Source organism: Podarcis muralis, chromosome 1, assembly GCF_964188315.1.
Source record: "Podarcis muralis chromosome 1, rPodMur119.hap1.1, whole genome shotgun sequence".
Classification (NCBI taxonomy): Eukaryota; Metazoa; Chordata; class Lepidosauria; order Squamata; family Lacertidae; genus Podarcis; species Podarcis muralis.
The window spans coordinates 76,879,445-76,895,506 of NC_135655.1; the positions used below are offsets into that span (position 1 = coordinate 76,879,445).

Consider the following 16,062-nt stretch of genomic DNA (forward strand, 5'->3'; position numbering starts at 1 on the left):
GTACTGGATGAAATTCTCTCCCGATAATTGATTTTAAGTTACAATTAACTTACACACTCACAGCACTCCGGTAGTCCTCTTTAGAGGAACTGTTCATTGTGTAATGTCATCACTCAGGAAGATAATTAACAGCATTTGCCCCTTACCTAAGACAGAAAACACAGGAATTGGTTCGGCGCTGAATTGGTTCATTGCCTTTTTTAGTCTTCCCTGTTCAGAATATGAGTCCATGGCAACTGTATGATTAATATCTATGGGTTGATAAAACTAACTATTCAAGTCAGAATCCATAATTATGGTGATAATAGGATAATAGTGAGTGCAGGCTTGGAGATTTTTAATCAGAGCTTAAGGATAAGAGTTCAGATTTAGTTTCCTATCAAAATGTTGTGTCTGCAATGATCATCTAAAAATCTGACAAACATTAATTTCTATACACTACAGTCAGTATAAATCCCAAAATACTTCTTAATAAGCAAATAAGGAGATAGGATCTCCTAATTTTATTAGTTGTCATGATCAATAGAGAACAGCTTAGTTTTCAGGTATAAATTCCAGTTCCAAATCTATGCTTTGGTACGTATACAGGTTGTTGTTTTTTGCACATAGTGCAAAATGTGGTAAAATGTGGACTGGACGAGGTAACTGTGAGGTGGATTTGTAGTTGGTTGACCGACCAAACCCGGAGAATGCTCACTAATGATTCTTCATCAACCTGGAAAAACGTGACAAGTGGGGTGCCACAGGGTTCTGTCCTGGGCCTGTTGTTGTTCAACATCTATATAAATCACTGTACTTGAATGAAGGAATTGACGGGGTGCTAATCAAATTTGCAGATGACGCCAACCTGGGAGGGGTAGCCAATGCTGCAGAAGACAGAATCAGGAATCAATATGACCTTAACAGATTGCAGAACTGGGCCCAAGCTAACAAAATGACTTTCAGTAGGGACAAATATTAAGGTTCTACAATTGGCAGGAAGAACCAGCTGCACAAATATAAGACGGGGACACCTGGTTTGCCAGTAGTACCAGGGGTCTTGGTGGACCACAAGCTTAACATGAATCAACAATGTGATACAGCAGCAAAAAAACACTAAGCTTTTTCGAGGCTGCATCAACAGAAGTATAGTGTCCTGATCAAGGGAAGTCAAAGTACCACTCTATTCTGCCTTGGTCAGACCACATCTGGAGTACTGTGTCCAGTTCTGGGCACTACAGTTAAAGAAGGATATTGACAAGGCTGGAATGTGTGCAGAGGAGGGTGAACAAGATGATCAAGGGTCTGGAAACCAAGCCTTATGAGGAATGGTTGAGGGAGTTGGGTATGTCTGGCCTGGATAAGAGGAGACTGAGAGGAAATGTGACAGCCATCTTCAAATGTCTAAAGGACTGTCACATGGAAGATGGAGCAAGATTGTTTATTCCTGCTCCGGAAGGCTAGGCCACAATCCAATGGCTTAAAGTTACAAGAAAAGAAATTCTGACTAAACATCAGGAAGAACTTTCTTGGAAGGTGTAGGACTCTTCTTCCTTGGAGGTTTTTAAGCAGAGGTTGGATAGCCATATGTCGTGGATGCTTTAGTTAAGATTCCTGCATTGCAGGAGATTGGATGGGATGACCCTTGGGGTCCCTTCCAATTCTACACTTCTATGATTCTATGATCAAACTGAAAAATTAACAGCAGCCTTCAGAAACCTCTGTTGTAATTATGCAGAAAGCACAGGAAAGGTGGTGGTTTGTATATTTCTAATTTCGTCACTGTTTGTATCAAGGAACCAGAAACAGCCACACTGCAAACCAAATGTACACATTACTCAATCTGTGGTGTTTGAACAAAGATCCAACAAAGGCAGAAGTTTATTCCCAGTGTCAGTACACTAAATTCCTCTTTCAGTCGCAAGATATACATCCCTATAATGGGTTCAATTATTACAGATACAAAGCCAAGTCACAGATACTGACCCAAGTTCACATTGATATCAACAGGTCTTAAATGCAAACTAAACTGGACAACATTGCTCCAGATTGCATTCATTCAGAAAATGGTGCTAAGTATATTCTGGGGGGGAAAGGGATGAACATTTAAAAGGCCTGAGACAGATATACAGAACACAGCAGTTAGTTTTGAAAATCTTGGTCTGAGTTTTTGGACACTAATTCTTTCCAACAGGCTTTTCATCAACATCATCATCAACCCCCCCCCCCCAAAAAAAAAACACCTAAAGCAAAGCAAAGTTAGATTCCTTTTACCAAATATCACATATCCCCATTTTCCATGTTGTCTTTGTGGCTTTCAGGCAAGAAACTGTTTTATGCTTATTGCACTAAATGTATTACATGCTAACCAAAGCCACAGCCGTCTCTTCAATGCTTGACTAACTGGATTAACAGAGGCCAAACCCGCTTCAGCCTGGTCACAAGGTTAATTGTTGCCTGATTATACTGAGTTGCTGGAGATTAGCTTGCCAAGGTACACTGTGTAAAGCTTTAGAGATCTTAAATTTGCCAGGCCTCCTTTAAATAGTGCTCCAGAGCAAGAGATCCACCAGAAGCTCTTCTTTATCTTCTATTTTGCACAGCCAGAGTTTTCAGTGTTTCCATGACAAGCACCAATGGTACAGAGGCTAAGATTAGAAGGCTATAGCAAATATTTCTCTGGGGAAAGGCACTCAATGAGACTCTTATACAACAAACCTTCAGGGAAGGGCCATAGCTCAACAGTACAGCAAACCTTCATGCAGAAAGGTCGCAGGTTCAGTTGTCAGCATCTCCAGGTAGGACTGGGGGGGGGGGGACTTCTTTGTGAATCCATAGAGAGCCATTGCTGAGTTAAATGTGTTTGCTTCCTCTTGGTAAGAAGATCTACCACACTGGTGTTTTCTTCCATTCAAGCCCAAATCCTAGAATATGATATCTCTGATACCACATCATGCAAATCCAAATCATAGTTCTCCTGATGCAGTTTGTGGATGTCACTATTGCTGGCTGGAAGATTTCATCTTTGTCACCTTGCCCAAAAGCAGCCAGTCCTCTCTGCTTCTACTGCATCTTCCAGACTCACGCAAACCAGCCATAGGGAAGGCTGGCCCATCCATGAGGCGAGGTGAGCTGACTGCCTTGGGTGGCAGGATCCACAGGGGCAGCAGATCCCAATGAATACCTTTATTCCCCACTAGTTCCTGATACAGATCTCACCCTTTCTTCCCTGATGGGGAGGGGGGCACCATTTTGCAGTTTGCCACAAGTACCAAAATGTCTTGGGTTAGCCCTGGTCATAGGCAGCTTCAGGGTTTTGTGTTCTCTCTCTAGCAGAGGGGTAAGGGAGCTCCAGTTAGTTTCTTAGGACCCCAAACACTTATTTACCTCCCAACATCCGAAGCACATGCTCCTATGGGCAATGCCTAAAGCTGACCGTCTTGCTGTCATGTGCCTACCTTGGGATTACACAGTGAACTATATATCCAGGAGGTATGTGCCCCATATTGTATTTCCCAATTCCCCACATGCTGAGGCGATCCTCAAGCAGCAAAGTTTTCTCCTCAGACAACAAACAAAGAAATCTTCTTTTCCTAAACCTTTCCTTCCCACCCTTAAAAAAAAAAAAAGAGCAGCCTAGGAGCAGAGAGAACATGAAGTATCTGTGAAAGAATTCATTAAGACTGATATTTCAGGTCATAATAAAAATTAGGCCATGCCACTAAAGAGAGCAACTAACTTATAGCTGTTGTCTTGCAAATAAAACAACTGCATGCACCTATAAATTTTGATGTCTAGTGACTGAATCTTGTTAATTTCAGATGGTTGATTAGTATATACCACCTCTTTTTGATCTCAACTGGCACAAGAGTCCTTCTCCCTTCTGTCATCAGACCAAGTGTGTATATAGTATCTTAAACCTGAAAAGGCTGCCCTGCGCATCCCCCCCCCCCACTCAGGGAAGTTTGAGGAAAGCAGATGAATAAAGATGGCACTGATGGATTCTCAGATGTGTGCTGAGAGGGAGAGACACAAGGAAAACAAGCAGAAGCTTTGAAAAATGTGGCTCTTTGAAATTTCAGAAAGTGCATCACATATCGTCAGAAAAATGGTTGCACCAAAAAGTAAGAGAACATGACTATTCTCAAAGCCATGACAACTATTTACCAAAGACGTTCTGCAAACAATACAGCTGATAAACCAATGAGAACACTAGGATGGTTAACTCATTTCATACTTCTTCAGAAGCAGAATGGAGAATCATTTGTAGACGGTGGCCATAAATCCCTTTCAATGCCTCTTTCTTTCAGGAATGTGTTATTCCTATTAATCTTCTTTGAATCTTCTATGAACTTTTAATCATTTGAGTTCAATCTGAAAGCTGTGGCTCAAAAGACTGTAATCCAAAAGTGAAGAAATTTAGAGCCCCAGGCAAGGAGTAAGTTATACCAGTATGCTGTTGTATGCTGTTCAGTATGCTGAAGGATGTACTAAAGGAAGTGGCAGAAAATTTGTATTTGCAATTTTGTAGTCCATATACAAATATCTACACATGTCCACATGTATAGCTGTTCATGTTGTTATAATTATTATTAATGATATCATTCATTTTCACTTGGGTTCCTGTAACTTTGTCTTTATGTATATAACTTTGTTATTTATATGAACAGTAATGGAACATATCACCAAAAGTACCTAATCTCCAGGAAATAAGTTCATTTTTAAAAATTCTGTACATAGAAAAACCCATACTAAGTGAGAAAGTGAATGGATTGGCTAAAGGAGAACCATGCCGATTCTTTATTTAGGTTTTCCAGAGATAAATCTTGTCCAACATGATGAATGAGCACTACGTGCCCTTAAAAGGTTCCCTCTTATAAAAAGTAATAAGAATAGTTGATGAGAGCTTTGTTTAGAGCCTGCAATGAGATAGAGGAATATGCAGCTATTGGTTTAGAAACACATTGTCCCAGGTATCTGTTTTTAGTAGATAGCAGTCATGACAGATATTCAGAAGTAACTTGGAAAAAGGTCATTTTTGAAGGACTATCTTCAACCATGCTGAATGAAGCAATCTGTTAGAAACATTTCCTTTTCTCTTCATTCAGTGACTTTTTAAACAGATGTTTATGCAATAAAATTTGATACGAATGCAGTTAGCAGATCTACTTCAAAGCATGGTCACTTATGGGTTAGGAAATGGGCCGATCAAGTGAGTTTTCTTGCAGATAAAGACTTGCAGAATGCTATAACATGGCTGCATTTGTACATCATACTTAACTAAAAGTGAAAAACAACAACTGTGGAGCCAGGCATACACTTAGAATTAAGGAACAAGACAACTTAGAACACATGCTCAGCCCAGGGATTTGTTTTCAGTGCCAGAACTGAGCTCACAGTTTTTGTCACTCACAAAACTCCTCATTTCCTCCCCAAGTTTTCTTCAATTCAATGGCCTAATTTGTGCTGGAAGAACTTTTCTCATTCACTGTCACCGGTAAACAGTTGGGACTCAGAAAACTCTTACCTAGGTAAGCCCAGGTGAGCCTTGGACTCACACCCTCCTCCTCCTCCTCTGCACTGGTGCAGCTTTTGCATATCAGATTGTCATGTTATCTGAATTGACAAACTATGGTCAATGTTCATTATGATTTGTTTGAAACAAGCCTGAAGTCACTGAGTCAGCAGCTGGCAAGGCTTACTGTCACCTCTCAGTTAAGAACCCTCAGTTGACCCTTTATAAAGGTTTGGAGGAAGATTTGCACATGGGGGGAGTATTAGTGAGAACTTCTCAAGGCAGATCAACAGATTGCCTGTAGCCATTTCAAGCATTCAACAGACTTTTGAAGCCAGTCCAGAAGAGCAGGACAGCAGATAAATAGATTCACTGGAAGGTACAAGTTGAACCTTTTTGTTTAAACTAGCTCTCAGCTCTTAGGGTACCATACATTTTTGTAGAAGAGGTGTGGCTTATGATGTCTTGGAGATGCTGATTCTGCCCTCCATTCAGAAGCTGGCAGAGAGATACTAAAAACCTTTTGAGCATAATCAATTTATGAGTCCCCATGGCATTTTGCCACCCTTCTTTTAAGATGCCAGAGTAATGCACGGAGACACTAGCAGCATATACTCAGATATGCATTACATTCACACCTGGAATGTGTTTTAGACATGCATTCTAGAAGGGTACAGTTGTCCTTCTCTTTGGGGATGAAGTTTGCAGGTATTTAAAAATGTCACATTGGGTATAATGTATAATTTTGGCTTCCGATGCTTCATACTAGGACACCTACCAGTGGTATGATGTCACAAAGCTTGTTCAGTTTTAGAGCAATGTCAGTGGCAAAAAGGCTTGTTGCAGGCACTTGGAAAGCTTCACATCCCTTAAGGAACTCAGGTCTGGCACAGTTAACTGATGGAAAGAGGAGGAATGGTCTATAGCAAATCTGATAAGCTGCAAACCTGTTGAGATACTGGGAAATAACTGAGGGAATGGATTGGGAACCTGTGGCCCTCCAGAGCTTGCTAGGCTACATCTCCCATAATTCCTGACATCTGTCTATGCTGGCTGTGGCAGATGGCAGTTGTAGTTCAACAGCATCTGAAGGGCCAGAGCTTCCTCACCCCTGACTATGAAGGGCACCAGAACATAAGAGACTGATAAATTCCTCATTTATCAACTTTGATGCAACCGTGCTCCCTTTGTAAGAGAAAGTTTGCATACAGAGGGTTGCAAACTGCACTCCTCAAAATTATTTTTTTCCTGTACAGTACAAGCATTGGGGGAGGGCCACAACCCCAAAACTGGAAGTTAATTTTAAAAAGGACAATACCCTGTATCAAATTTTGATTGCCCTTATGCAAACACACCTGATATTATTTTGGGTACATCCTATTGTCCTATCATGATAAAGCAGGTAGGTAAAACAGATAAAGGACCCCTGGATGGTTGAGTCCTGTCAAAGGTGACTATGAGGTGCGGCGCACATCTCGCTTCAGGCCAAGGGAGCCGGCGTTTGTCCACAGACAGCTTACCTTCCCACCACAGTGGTACCTATTTATCTACTTGCACTGGTATGCTTTTGAACTGCTAGGTTGGCAGAAGCTGGGATAGACCAACGGAAGCTTACCCCGTTGCGCGGATTCAAACTGTTGACCTTCTGATCAGCAGGCCCAAGAGGTGCCGTGGTCTAAACCACAGCGCCACCCTCTCCCCAAATCTACAGGTGAGCCAGGAGGGTGCACTTCAGCAAGGGAAGCAAGTGAGAGCTGTTTCAGGACCCTGGACAGAGGACAAGGAGCAGATTACATGTTCCACAGAGAACATCAAAAACAGAAATGATTATTGAGCACTAAGACAACATAGAAAAAGTCAGGACCATTCAAACACAAACACACTGCAAATTGTACTCATTATGTAAACATACACAGAAATAAAGTAAAATAAAATAGCCATAAAACAGCTTCTGAACACAATATTAAAGCGCAATGAAAAAAATCTAACTTGACAACCTAACACAAATAAGCAAAACAATTGTTGAGTCAGACTATACTTCTCCAGCTCTGACCTCTTGCTGTGGCGTACACAAAACCTTAGTGGGGCATCTACTCCAAAGTCCAACATTCTGTCATCTCTACCAGGGATGTTGCCTATGTTAACACACTAGCTCTTGGACACAAGTTTATCAGTTCCTTGATGAAACTAAGCTAGGATGGGGGCAGCTATGAACTGTGGGGGTCTAGACTCAGAAACTTGAGAGAAATGGTGGTGTGTGTTCAGGCCCAGTGTTTCCTCAGTTGGCATCAATGACCTCTTGGTCTCTGTTTGTGTCATTGCTAGATTTCGTAAGATAAAGACACCTATGAAGTCAAAGGAGATGCACTTCACAATTGGTAAGGATTTCTATTCAACAGAATGTGACTGCCTTATTATATACAGCCTAATATAACAAATATATTGCATGCTGAGTAAATTAAAAAGAAGAAAAGAAATAAGACTAAACATGATACTGTTTTCTGTAGAATTGGGAACAAGAAAGCCCACCATTAGGCTGATGAGACTTTCCTTGTTGAATAACAAATCAACCTTCACTTGTTAAAGAGTGTTATTGTGTCCCCTCCCAGCAAGCAAAATGCACCAACCCCCCCCCCCAAAAGAGGGGAATCGCTTAGCCAACCACTGGTGATTCACTCTTCTTTCCTAATGAATTGTATTAAAATAAGTAGCTAAGTGGTTAACCCTGGTTTGACTGAATAGGCAGCAACAGCCCAGCAAAAGCTTTAATATTGAATTGACTGCCTGCTGGCATCACCTTTCATCCAAAACTAATAGAATCCACACTGGAGATGATAGAAAGGGCTACTAGGATCTTAATGGAGAGAGGAAATCACCCCACAGTGCTCTAACGACTCCAAATGGTTTATAGCAGAATTTGTGTGCTCTTGACAGGAGGAAATAAAAGAGACTACAGGGATATCGGCAGAGCTGACAACCCTTCTGGTCTGATTGCAACCCTAGAGGCACTGTGTAATTCTTATAGAGTCCCTGCTCCTGGCATGATATATAAAGAAACACATACATCAAAACAAAGGTGATGTTGCTGTGTGAGGTCTATAATTTTAGATCTCACAGGTGAGAGGAAGGAAAAATTCCTTAAGAGCTGGGGTCTGGTGTAGACTAACACCAGTAACCATGGAGTTGACTATGGGATCACTACCCCTTGTTGTAGGGATGGTTAGACTGTCTTGCACAAATTTCTACTCCCCATGGACTTAAAAGCACCAGAACTAACTGTGGTTAGCACTAACCAGAGTAACCTTTTACCAGGATTTAAAGCTAGTCAGTATATCCGGATTGCAAGGAAACCTAGTTATTGCTAGCCATGAAAAAATCTGGTGCCAATGAGATCCTTAACTCTAGTTATGGCCAGTGGGGCAAGGGAAAGAGAATCCCTGCTAGTGATGAGCTGTGAAGGGATTGGGGTGGGGAGGGGAGGGGGGAAGCTAAAAAGCATGTTACTCTGAAGACCTTTCCCAGACTTGAATGTGGTAAAGTGACTGCACAGTGTTACATCAGCACTAGCTCCAGAAGGCACATAAAAATAATTCAAGATCTTGACATTATACCCAGATGTTCAAATCAATCTAATGATTTATGCATCTTACAACTACAGATCTCCATCTCCTGTTTGTTCACTCCTTCGCCTCTGGTGAAATGCTCTCATTATGCTCAAATTATAAGCATTTAACAACTGCTTCTACTTCCAAATATGGGGTGCTTCCATTTTTATGTTCCCATTGCTAGATTTTAAAAAAACCAAACTACTGCGTTAAAGCTTATTCTTCTGATATGCTATCAGTGCAGCATGATCCAATTGCTGAGGACTGTGCGAATTACCATACTGTAGCTTTTTTGCAGTCCACAAAGCAGAATCTGGTACACTTTGGGAGCAACTGAGAAAGGGAGGGTTAAAAAAGGCTAATATCACCCTGAAGTGGTCAAAATATGTATCATTATATCTAACTGTTCAACTTCAAATATTGTACAAGTGAGGAAGCTGTTGCACCTAATAGTTGTGCAAGGGGAAGGCAGCTAGCACAACCAATGTTTGCCGTCCCCTCTTCCCCCTACAAAAGGGGTGTCTAACCTTTGGCCTTCCAGATGTTGTTGGGCTCCAGCTCTCATCAGCCCTAGCCAACATGACCTACAGTCAGGGATGATGGAGACTGATTTGTAATCCAACAACATCTGGAGGCCACAGCCTCTAACTCCCAGCTATGGTTGGTTGGCATCCGTCGAGAGACAATGGAGCGTGCCTCTGGGGGTGAAGTCAAAGCACTGCATTAGCAGCATCGAAGTGACATCCCTTCCCCTCCCCATCTATAAATGATCATTTATTGAAATTATTGTAGTTTTTCCTTCCATAAGACATCTTTTGTATTTTCCATCTGAGGCACCAAATTTATTTCTACCATGGGATGATTGGCACCATCATAATAAACTAATTAGGCTCATTTTTAAACAAGAGCAATACCGGAATCTGATCACCAACCTTCGTTAGATTTTCAGTGAGCTAAACTTGTCACCAACAAATTATTCACCTTAAAATAATCATTAAAAGCTATGATACAATTGCTGGAAATATTGCTACGTGGTGAAAAGCCCAAAGAAGGGGAAGGATGACTGCTTTCAAGCATCACTTGACTGAAGAAGTCACAGTGGCATATGTCTAAAGGACAAAGCAAAGGTAAGAACCCCCCCCTTAAAAAGGGTCATAAGGGTCATAAATGCCCCAAAAATGCAGCTCATAATTTTTCTTGGAGCAATTAAACTAAATCTGTCAGATTAAGGCAGCAAAGAGATTGAGGAACATGGCCAAAAACCTATGTGTGTTGTCACTGCATACCAAAGTTTATTTGCAACGCATGCATCCCTCTTTTCCCTGGCTATTTTGCCTTTCCCTATCAGTTGGGCAAGGCGAGTTCTGCCTATCACAGGGAGGCACATTTCTGTTCACTGTGCTGCAGCTTGTGGAGAACCTTCATTGTACAGACATGTTGTGTCCTTAATGGGCACAAGAAACACCGTTTTCAAGGAACACATGGGTCGTTACATCAATATTGGCCTACCCTGAATGAGGTGGGCAATCCTCACACTTCAGTAGGACAGGGAGATATCTCTAGCTTTCTAAACAGCTTCACATCACATCACACACACAAATTTTGGAAATGTATGTACTGTACTTCCATACATGTCTTCGCCAGGGTTTTATGCTCTTGTTGGAATATGAACACCTGCCAATTCAGCAGAAAACAGCTACGCTCTGGAGGCAAAAGAAGAAAAGCCACTACAACTCCTCTTCCTTTACCATGTGTTGTATATGCTATGACGTTGTATATCTCCTAGTACAGGCCTGTGTAGCCTTTAACTACCAGCAACAAATTAAACCTTTTTTTTTTTTTTTGAGGTGCTACCTGCCCAGAAATGTGAAAACAGGGAGCCTGTCAAGTACCTTGGATGCAACAATAGATGGGTAGTTGGCTACATTCAGCCTTACAGGTTATGAGTCGTGCATGTTTGCTCCAACACTTCCCTGCAGTGCCACAGTTCCCAAATCATCCAAACACTCCCATCTTTTCCAGGCCTTCTTCTGCTGCCGACTCTCTACTTCTAAGTCATACTAATCTCATAAAACATTCAGAAATCCTGCCTGCCTCTTGCTCTGGATTTTATGTGATGCATACATGTGTGGGTCTTCTAACCCTGTGCTCTACCTGTGTTCATAGATTTTGAGCACCACTGACTGCTGCATATCTATTTGCCCTGGGATGTTTGGGAAATTCCATTGAGCACCTCTCTTTTATGTAAGTCATGCTTTCCTGGTAACTTTTGAATATCAATGTTTCAGGATTCACATGCTAGAAGATACCGCTCTTCAAAATCTTTCTCAGCAATTCGCCGAGTCCTATAATGGCTAGTTGATACAGGTTTTGCATTCTGTATATAATCAGTCAAAATAACTCCCTACCCTCCTTGCACATCACAGGTTTCATGGATGTTACTACTTCAAACTTTGCTGAAACCATATTGTCACCAACATTTTGCAAATGGAAAGAGGATAAAGTATCTCAAAGGGTCAGAGATACAACAGAACCAAGGACTCAATGATGTGTTCCTCTAACCACTGTTTCATTATTTGAAACTGAAAAATATTAGACAATTTGCAGAGAAAATCAGTATGAGTCTTTAAGAACTGCACATGCAACAGAATAGAGAGCTAAATACAGACTTGTGTGCTGAGATACACGAGGATCAAAAGCTGGTGGATATTATTTTCCAGTTTATTTCAATGGACTATGAGATCAGGGACGTGGGTGGCGCTGTGGGTAAAACCTCAGTGCCTAGGACTTGCCGATCGCATGGTCGGCGGTTCGAATCCCCACGGTGGGGTGTGCTCCCGCCGTTCGGTCCCAGCGCCTGCCAACCTAGCAGTTCGAAAGCACCCCCGGGTGCAAGTAGATAAATAGGGACCGCTTACCAGCGGGAAGGTAAACGGCGTTTCGCCAGATGCAGCTTGTCACGCTGGCCACGTGACCCGGAAGTGTCTGCGGACAGTGCTGGCTCCCGGCCTATAGAGTGAGATGAGCGCACAACCCTAGAGTCTGGCAAGACTGGCCCGTACGGGCAGGGGTACCTTTACCTTTATGAGATCAGGAGCCAAGCAAGCATTACCCAAAAGCTGCATTCACTTGCATGTAAATGGGAATAATGTTTTAGCTCAAAAGGCTTCTTTTCTTCTTTAAATTAGAGGTACCCTTGGAAACATAAGTGCTTTTTTCATCTAATAACAGCCTGCTAAGATAATGGATAATAATAGGGTGTGGTATGTGTCGCATCACTGTTTCTAATTCATATTCTAATACATATTTCTGACATTCAATCTACTCCACATTTAGCTCCTCTCACACCTCTGCCTCACAAGACTTCCATTAACTCCAAATGACTTTGAATCAGATCTAAGAGGGAATGGCACACCTACTTTGAACATTAATTCTTGGTTATGCTGTAAAACAGAGACCTGTAGCAGGCATGCATGCACACATATCAATGCCCCACAAAATAACCTCTAGCAAACAGCAAGGCAAATCACCCTAATTCAAGCTGCCCATGAGTTTTATCTTCCTCAGATGCCACACAAATTTTCAATGACAAAGAAACCAAAGCTAAACAAATGTTCAGCTCTGGAACAATTTGCTTTCCAAATCTGCAAGAAGCACTTGAATTTCTGCTTCATCTGCCATTTGGGCTTATCTGAGATCCACCTGGACACTGTAAATCTCCCATGTATCAGTTAGCTCACTTAACTAGCACTAACAGTGCTCTCGTTTATCTCAACTTCTGATTTTCCAAATGTTTTGCATGAGATCAGCACAGAGTGGCAAAGCTAGATAAGTTTAGATCCTTGACTTAATGGTCTTATAGGCACCCACCTCCCCCCCCCCCCAAAAAAGGTGGCTGTGTATATTACATCATCTGGTAATACTTCTCTACTTGCCCTCCTCTGCCATTCCATGCTGTAAAGCTGATTGTACATTCCTGACACGTTAGGACAAAAAGCAAACAAAAAACAGTTTGCCAACCCTGATTAGTTTCACATTTTGAACTCATTTAAATCATAACCCCGCTGTGACTGCAGGAACAAAATGGAGCTCATTTGTGCTGCCCTGATGGTAAAGGTGTTTGCATGAAAATAAGCAGCACGTTTTTGTAGAAAGAGATAATATATTTCTTGAAGTAAAAACAATAAAATGACTAAGTATGTGTCTGCCTGTCTGGTCCCAAGTACATATTTTGTTTAATAAAAGAGGAAGGAAATAGGAAAGATGTTGCAACAATGACCATCACCCCCGGTTGGCTCTAGCACGCCGGTAGAAATCCCAGTGCCATTGCCACCCCACCTGTCACTCTCTGGGTGTTCCTCAGTGAGCAACCTTGGCTGAGGAGCCCTGAGCTTCAGCCCTAAGATCCGGCCCTAGCTGCAACCACTGTCCACACACTGCTTGCAAACTACCCAAAACCACAAAAGTTTAGGCTGCATTCCTTAGCAAATGTCCTAGAACCTAGGTTGAACTTCTTCAGGAGTAACCTTATGTTTAGTTTCAAACCATGACTATGTAACAGTGTTTATGCTACATAAATCCATAATGCCCCATGGTGCTGAAACTTGGATAGAAAACACATTTCGTTTTATTTCCTAGCTAATTTCCCCAGGTTATGAAGACACTTGCAACTTTAGCATCAGATTCTATGGTAAAATTGTTGCAAATTAGCTATTTAGTCAGTATTGAGGAAATGTCGGACTTGGACCAAAGAGATCTAAGCACAAATACCACTTCTATAACAGACATACTGAATAGTTTGGAGAAATCCCCTACTTACATACCTCCACTCCTCATATGTTAAAAAACCCAAACACTACTGTCACAAAGAAGAACTACCGTATTTTCCTGTCTATAAGACACCCCCATGTATAAGGCGCCCCCTATTTTTCGGGACTCTGATTTAAGAAAATGGAGGGAGATGGCCCCCGTGTATAAGATGCCCCCAAATTTTGGACATTATTTTTTAGGGGGGAAACCTAGTCTTATATACGGAGAAACACGGTATATACCCACAGATGACATAGTAAAACAACCCACCATCATCAATAGGCCATTGCTCCTGTATCACCATAGTCCTGACAATATTCAACCAACGCCCAGACCTGTGGCTGTGTAATATGCCTTTATCCACCTAGCATTACATACTGAAGTGCCAACAATCATACCGTTAGCAGAAAACTTCAAAGAAATTAGGGCACCACAGAACTGCGGCATCTGTTCTGGTCTGAACACATTTGCACGGGTCTTTCTCAACCACTAGACAGAAAGTACAGAAGGTACAGGCTCAGTCTGTGCTGATGCTCTGCCTGCCTCACCGTCTCTTGCAGGCTCATGCAAGAGACACTGTCCGCACAGCAGCTACAAAGATTGCAATGTAGATGTGTGCTCTCTGCTCCCAGTTAGCCCTGCAGGCTCACCTAGACAGCACAGCACCCCCAGACTCCATGAAGTCCCACAGCAAGTCCCTGACAACTATGTGCAAGGTCTAAGCACTGAAGCAACATTTCACAGGCTTTCCATTACAGGATCCCAAACATGCCCACAAGGCACCACAAGCTCTCCTGCAAAGGCTGCCCTGCGGCATTCAAATCTGCAATAGTCGACAAGGATTTGGGGACCTTTTGGAGAGTTGTGGGAAAGAGAAATTCCAACAGGTCCTGCTTTTCTCCTCCTTGGGCAACACTAGGACGCAGCAAACTGCACCTACCTTGAAATCCCCTCCTGCTGCACAACTCTCTTTAAAGTCCTGGCCACTCGTTGCACCTCACCTTCTGAAGTATATATAGTCGTGCTTCAAAATAAGGGATATTTATTAACATAGGTGGTGCCTGCTCCCACCCCTTCAAATAAAGGTTGCATGGGAAATTACCTTCGCGAGGGGGAAAGAGGAAAGCGAGGCGAGAGGAAAAGGCGATGGACTTTACCTCTGAGAAGACGTAGAGAGGTAACACGAGGATGGCCAGGAGCAGGTCTGCCACGGCCAAGCTGACGATGAAGTAGTTGGTGGTGGTCTTCAGCGCTTTCTCGGTGCACACGCTGAGGCACACCAGCAAATTCCCGCTGATGATGAAGAGGATGAGGAAGACGCCGAAGACCAGCGCGGCGAAGTTGTAGTCCGGCTCCTCTTCGGGAGTGGGGCAGGCGTCGGTGGCATTGAAGGCGGGGGTGCTGTTGGCCCCCATGGCTCCCGCTCGCCGCCCTTTCACTTAGCACCCGCGTCCCGCCGACGGTCGCTTCTGCGCCTGACGAGCTACAAGGCCGAAGAGCTTCACGGGCTCATGGTCCCTAAACGGCAGGGCTCGGCTGGCGAAAGAGAGTCACCTCGCCCCGGAGCTGCCTGGGCGGGAGCCAGCGCCCAGGCTGCCCCACTCCATCGCCGGGGAGCCAGGGGAGCGATCCCGGCGAGCAAAAGGCGGCAAGAGAGACGCCGAGGCTCGGCGCCGCCCGGTCCCTGCTCGCGAGGGACTTCTCAGCAGCCGGCGCGCTCTGCTTCTCGCCTCACCGACGCGGCGCGGCCCCTTTCCCGAAGTTTTCTTTCCCGCTCGACCCTCGCCAGCAGCCGGGCGGGAAGAAGGAAGAAGTCCTCGAGGCTTCCTCCCGCGCGCCTAGAAGAGGAAACGCGTCCGCGCGCAACGCACGCGCCGGACCCTTGCAAGTCCCGCTCACTTTTTTCTCCCGCTCGAGCCCAGCTCTGCTGCCCCGGCGCGAGCTACAAGTGGGTCACCTCGAGGCGAGGAAAGCGAGCTGACTGGACGGAGGGAGGGCGCTCTGACGGGGAGGCCGGGCTGGGCCGCGCGCGAGGAGCCGACGGCCAATCAGCAGCGCCCTGCGCGGCGCAATCCGGGCACAAGTGGGGAGCGGGAGACCCGTGGTTCCTGCGCCTCGCAGCGCCTGGCAGGAGTCCCAGGCGACGTCGCGCCA

General features: G+C 43.8%; 1 protein-coding gene across 1 annotated transcript in view; it reads right to left on the minus strand.

Moving 5' to 3' along the window:
* The window catches only part of DRD4 (dopamine receptor D4), a 39,384-nt gene extending 23,529 nt beyond the window's left edge, over positions 1-15,855 (minus strand). The window contains exon 1 of the mRNA XM_028735274.2: positions 15,066-15,855. Within this exon, the coding sequence (XP_028591107.1) occupies positions 15,066-15,323 (258 nt within the window). The 5' untranslated portion in view covers positions 15,324-15,855. The remainder of the gene's footprint in view (positions 1-15,065) is intronic.
* Positions 15,856-16,062: the final 207 nt, after the last annotated feature.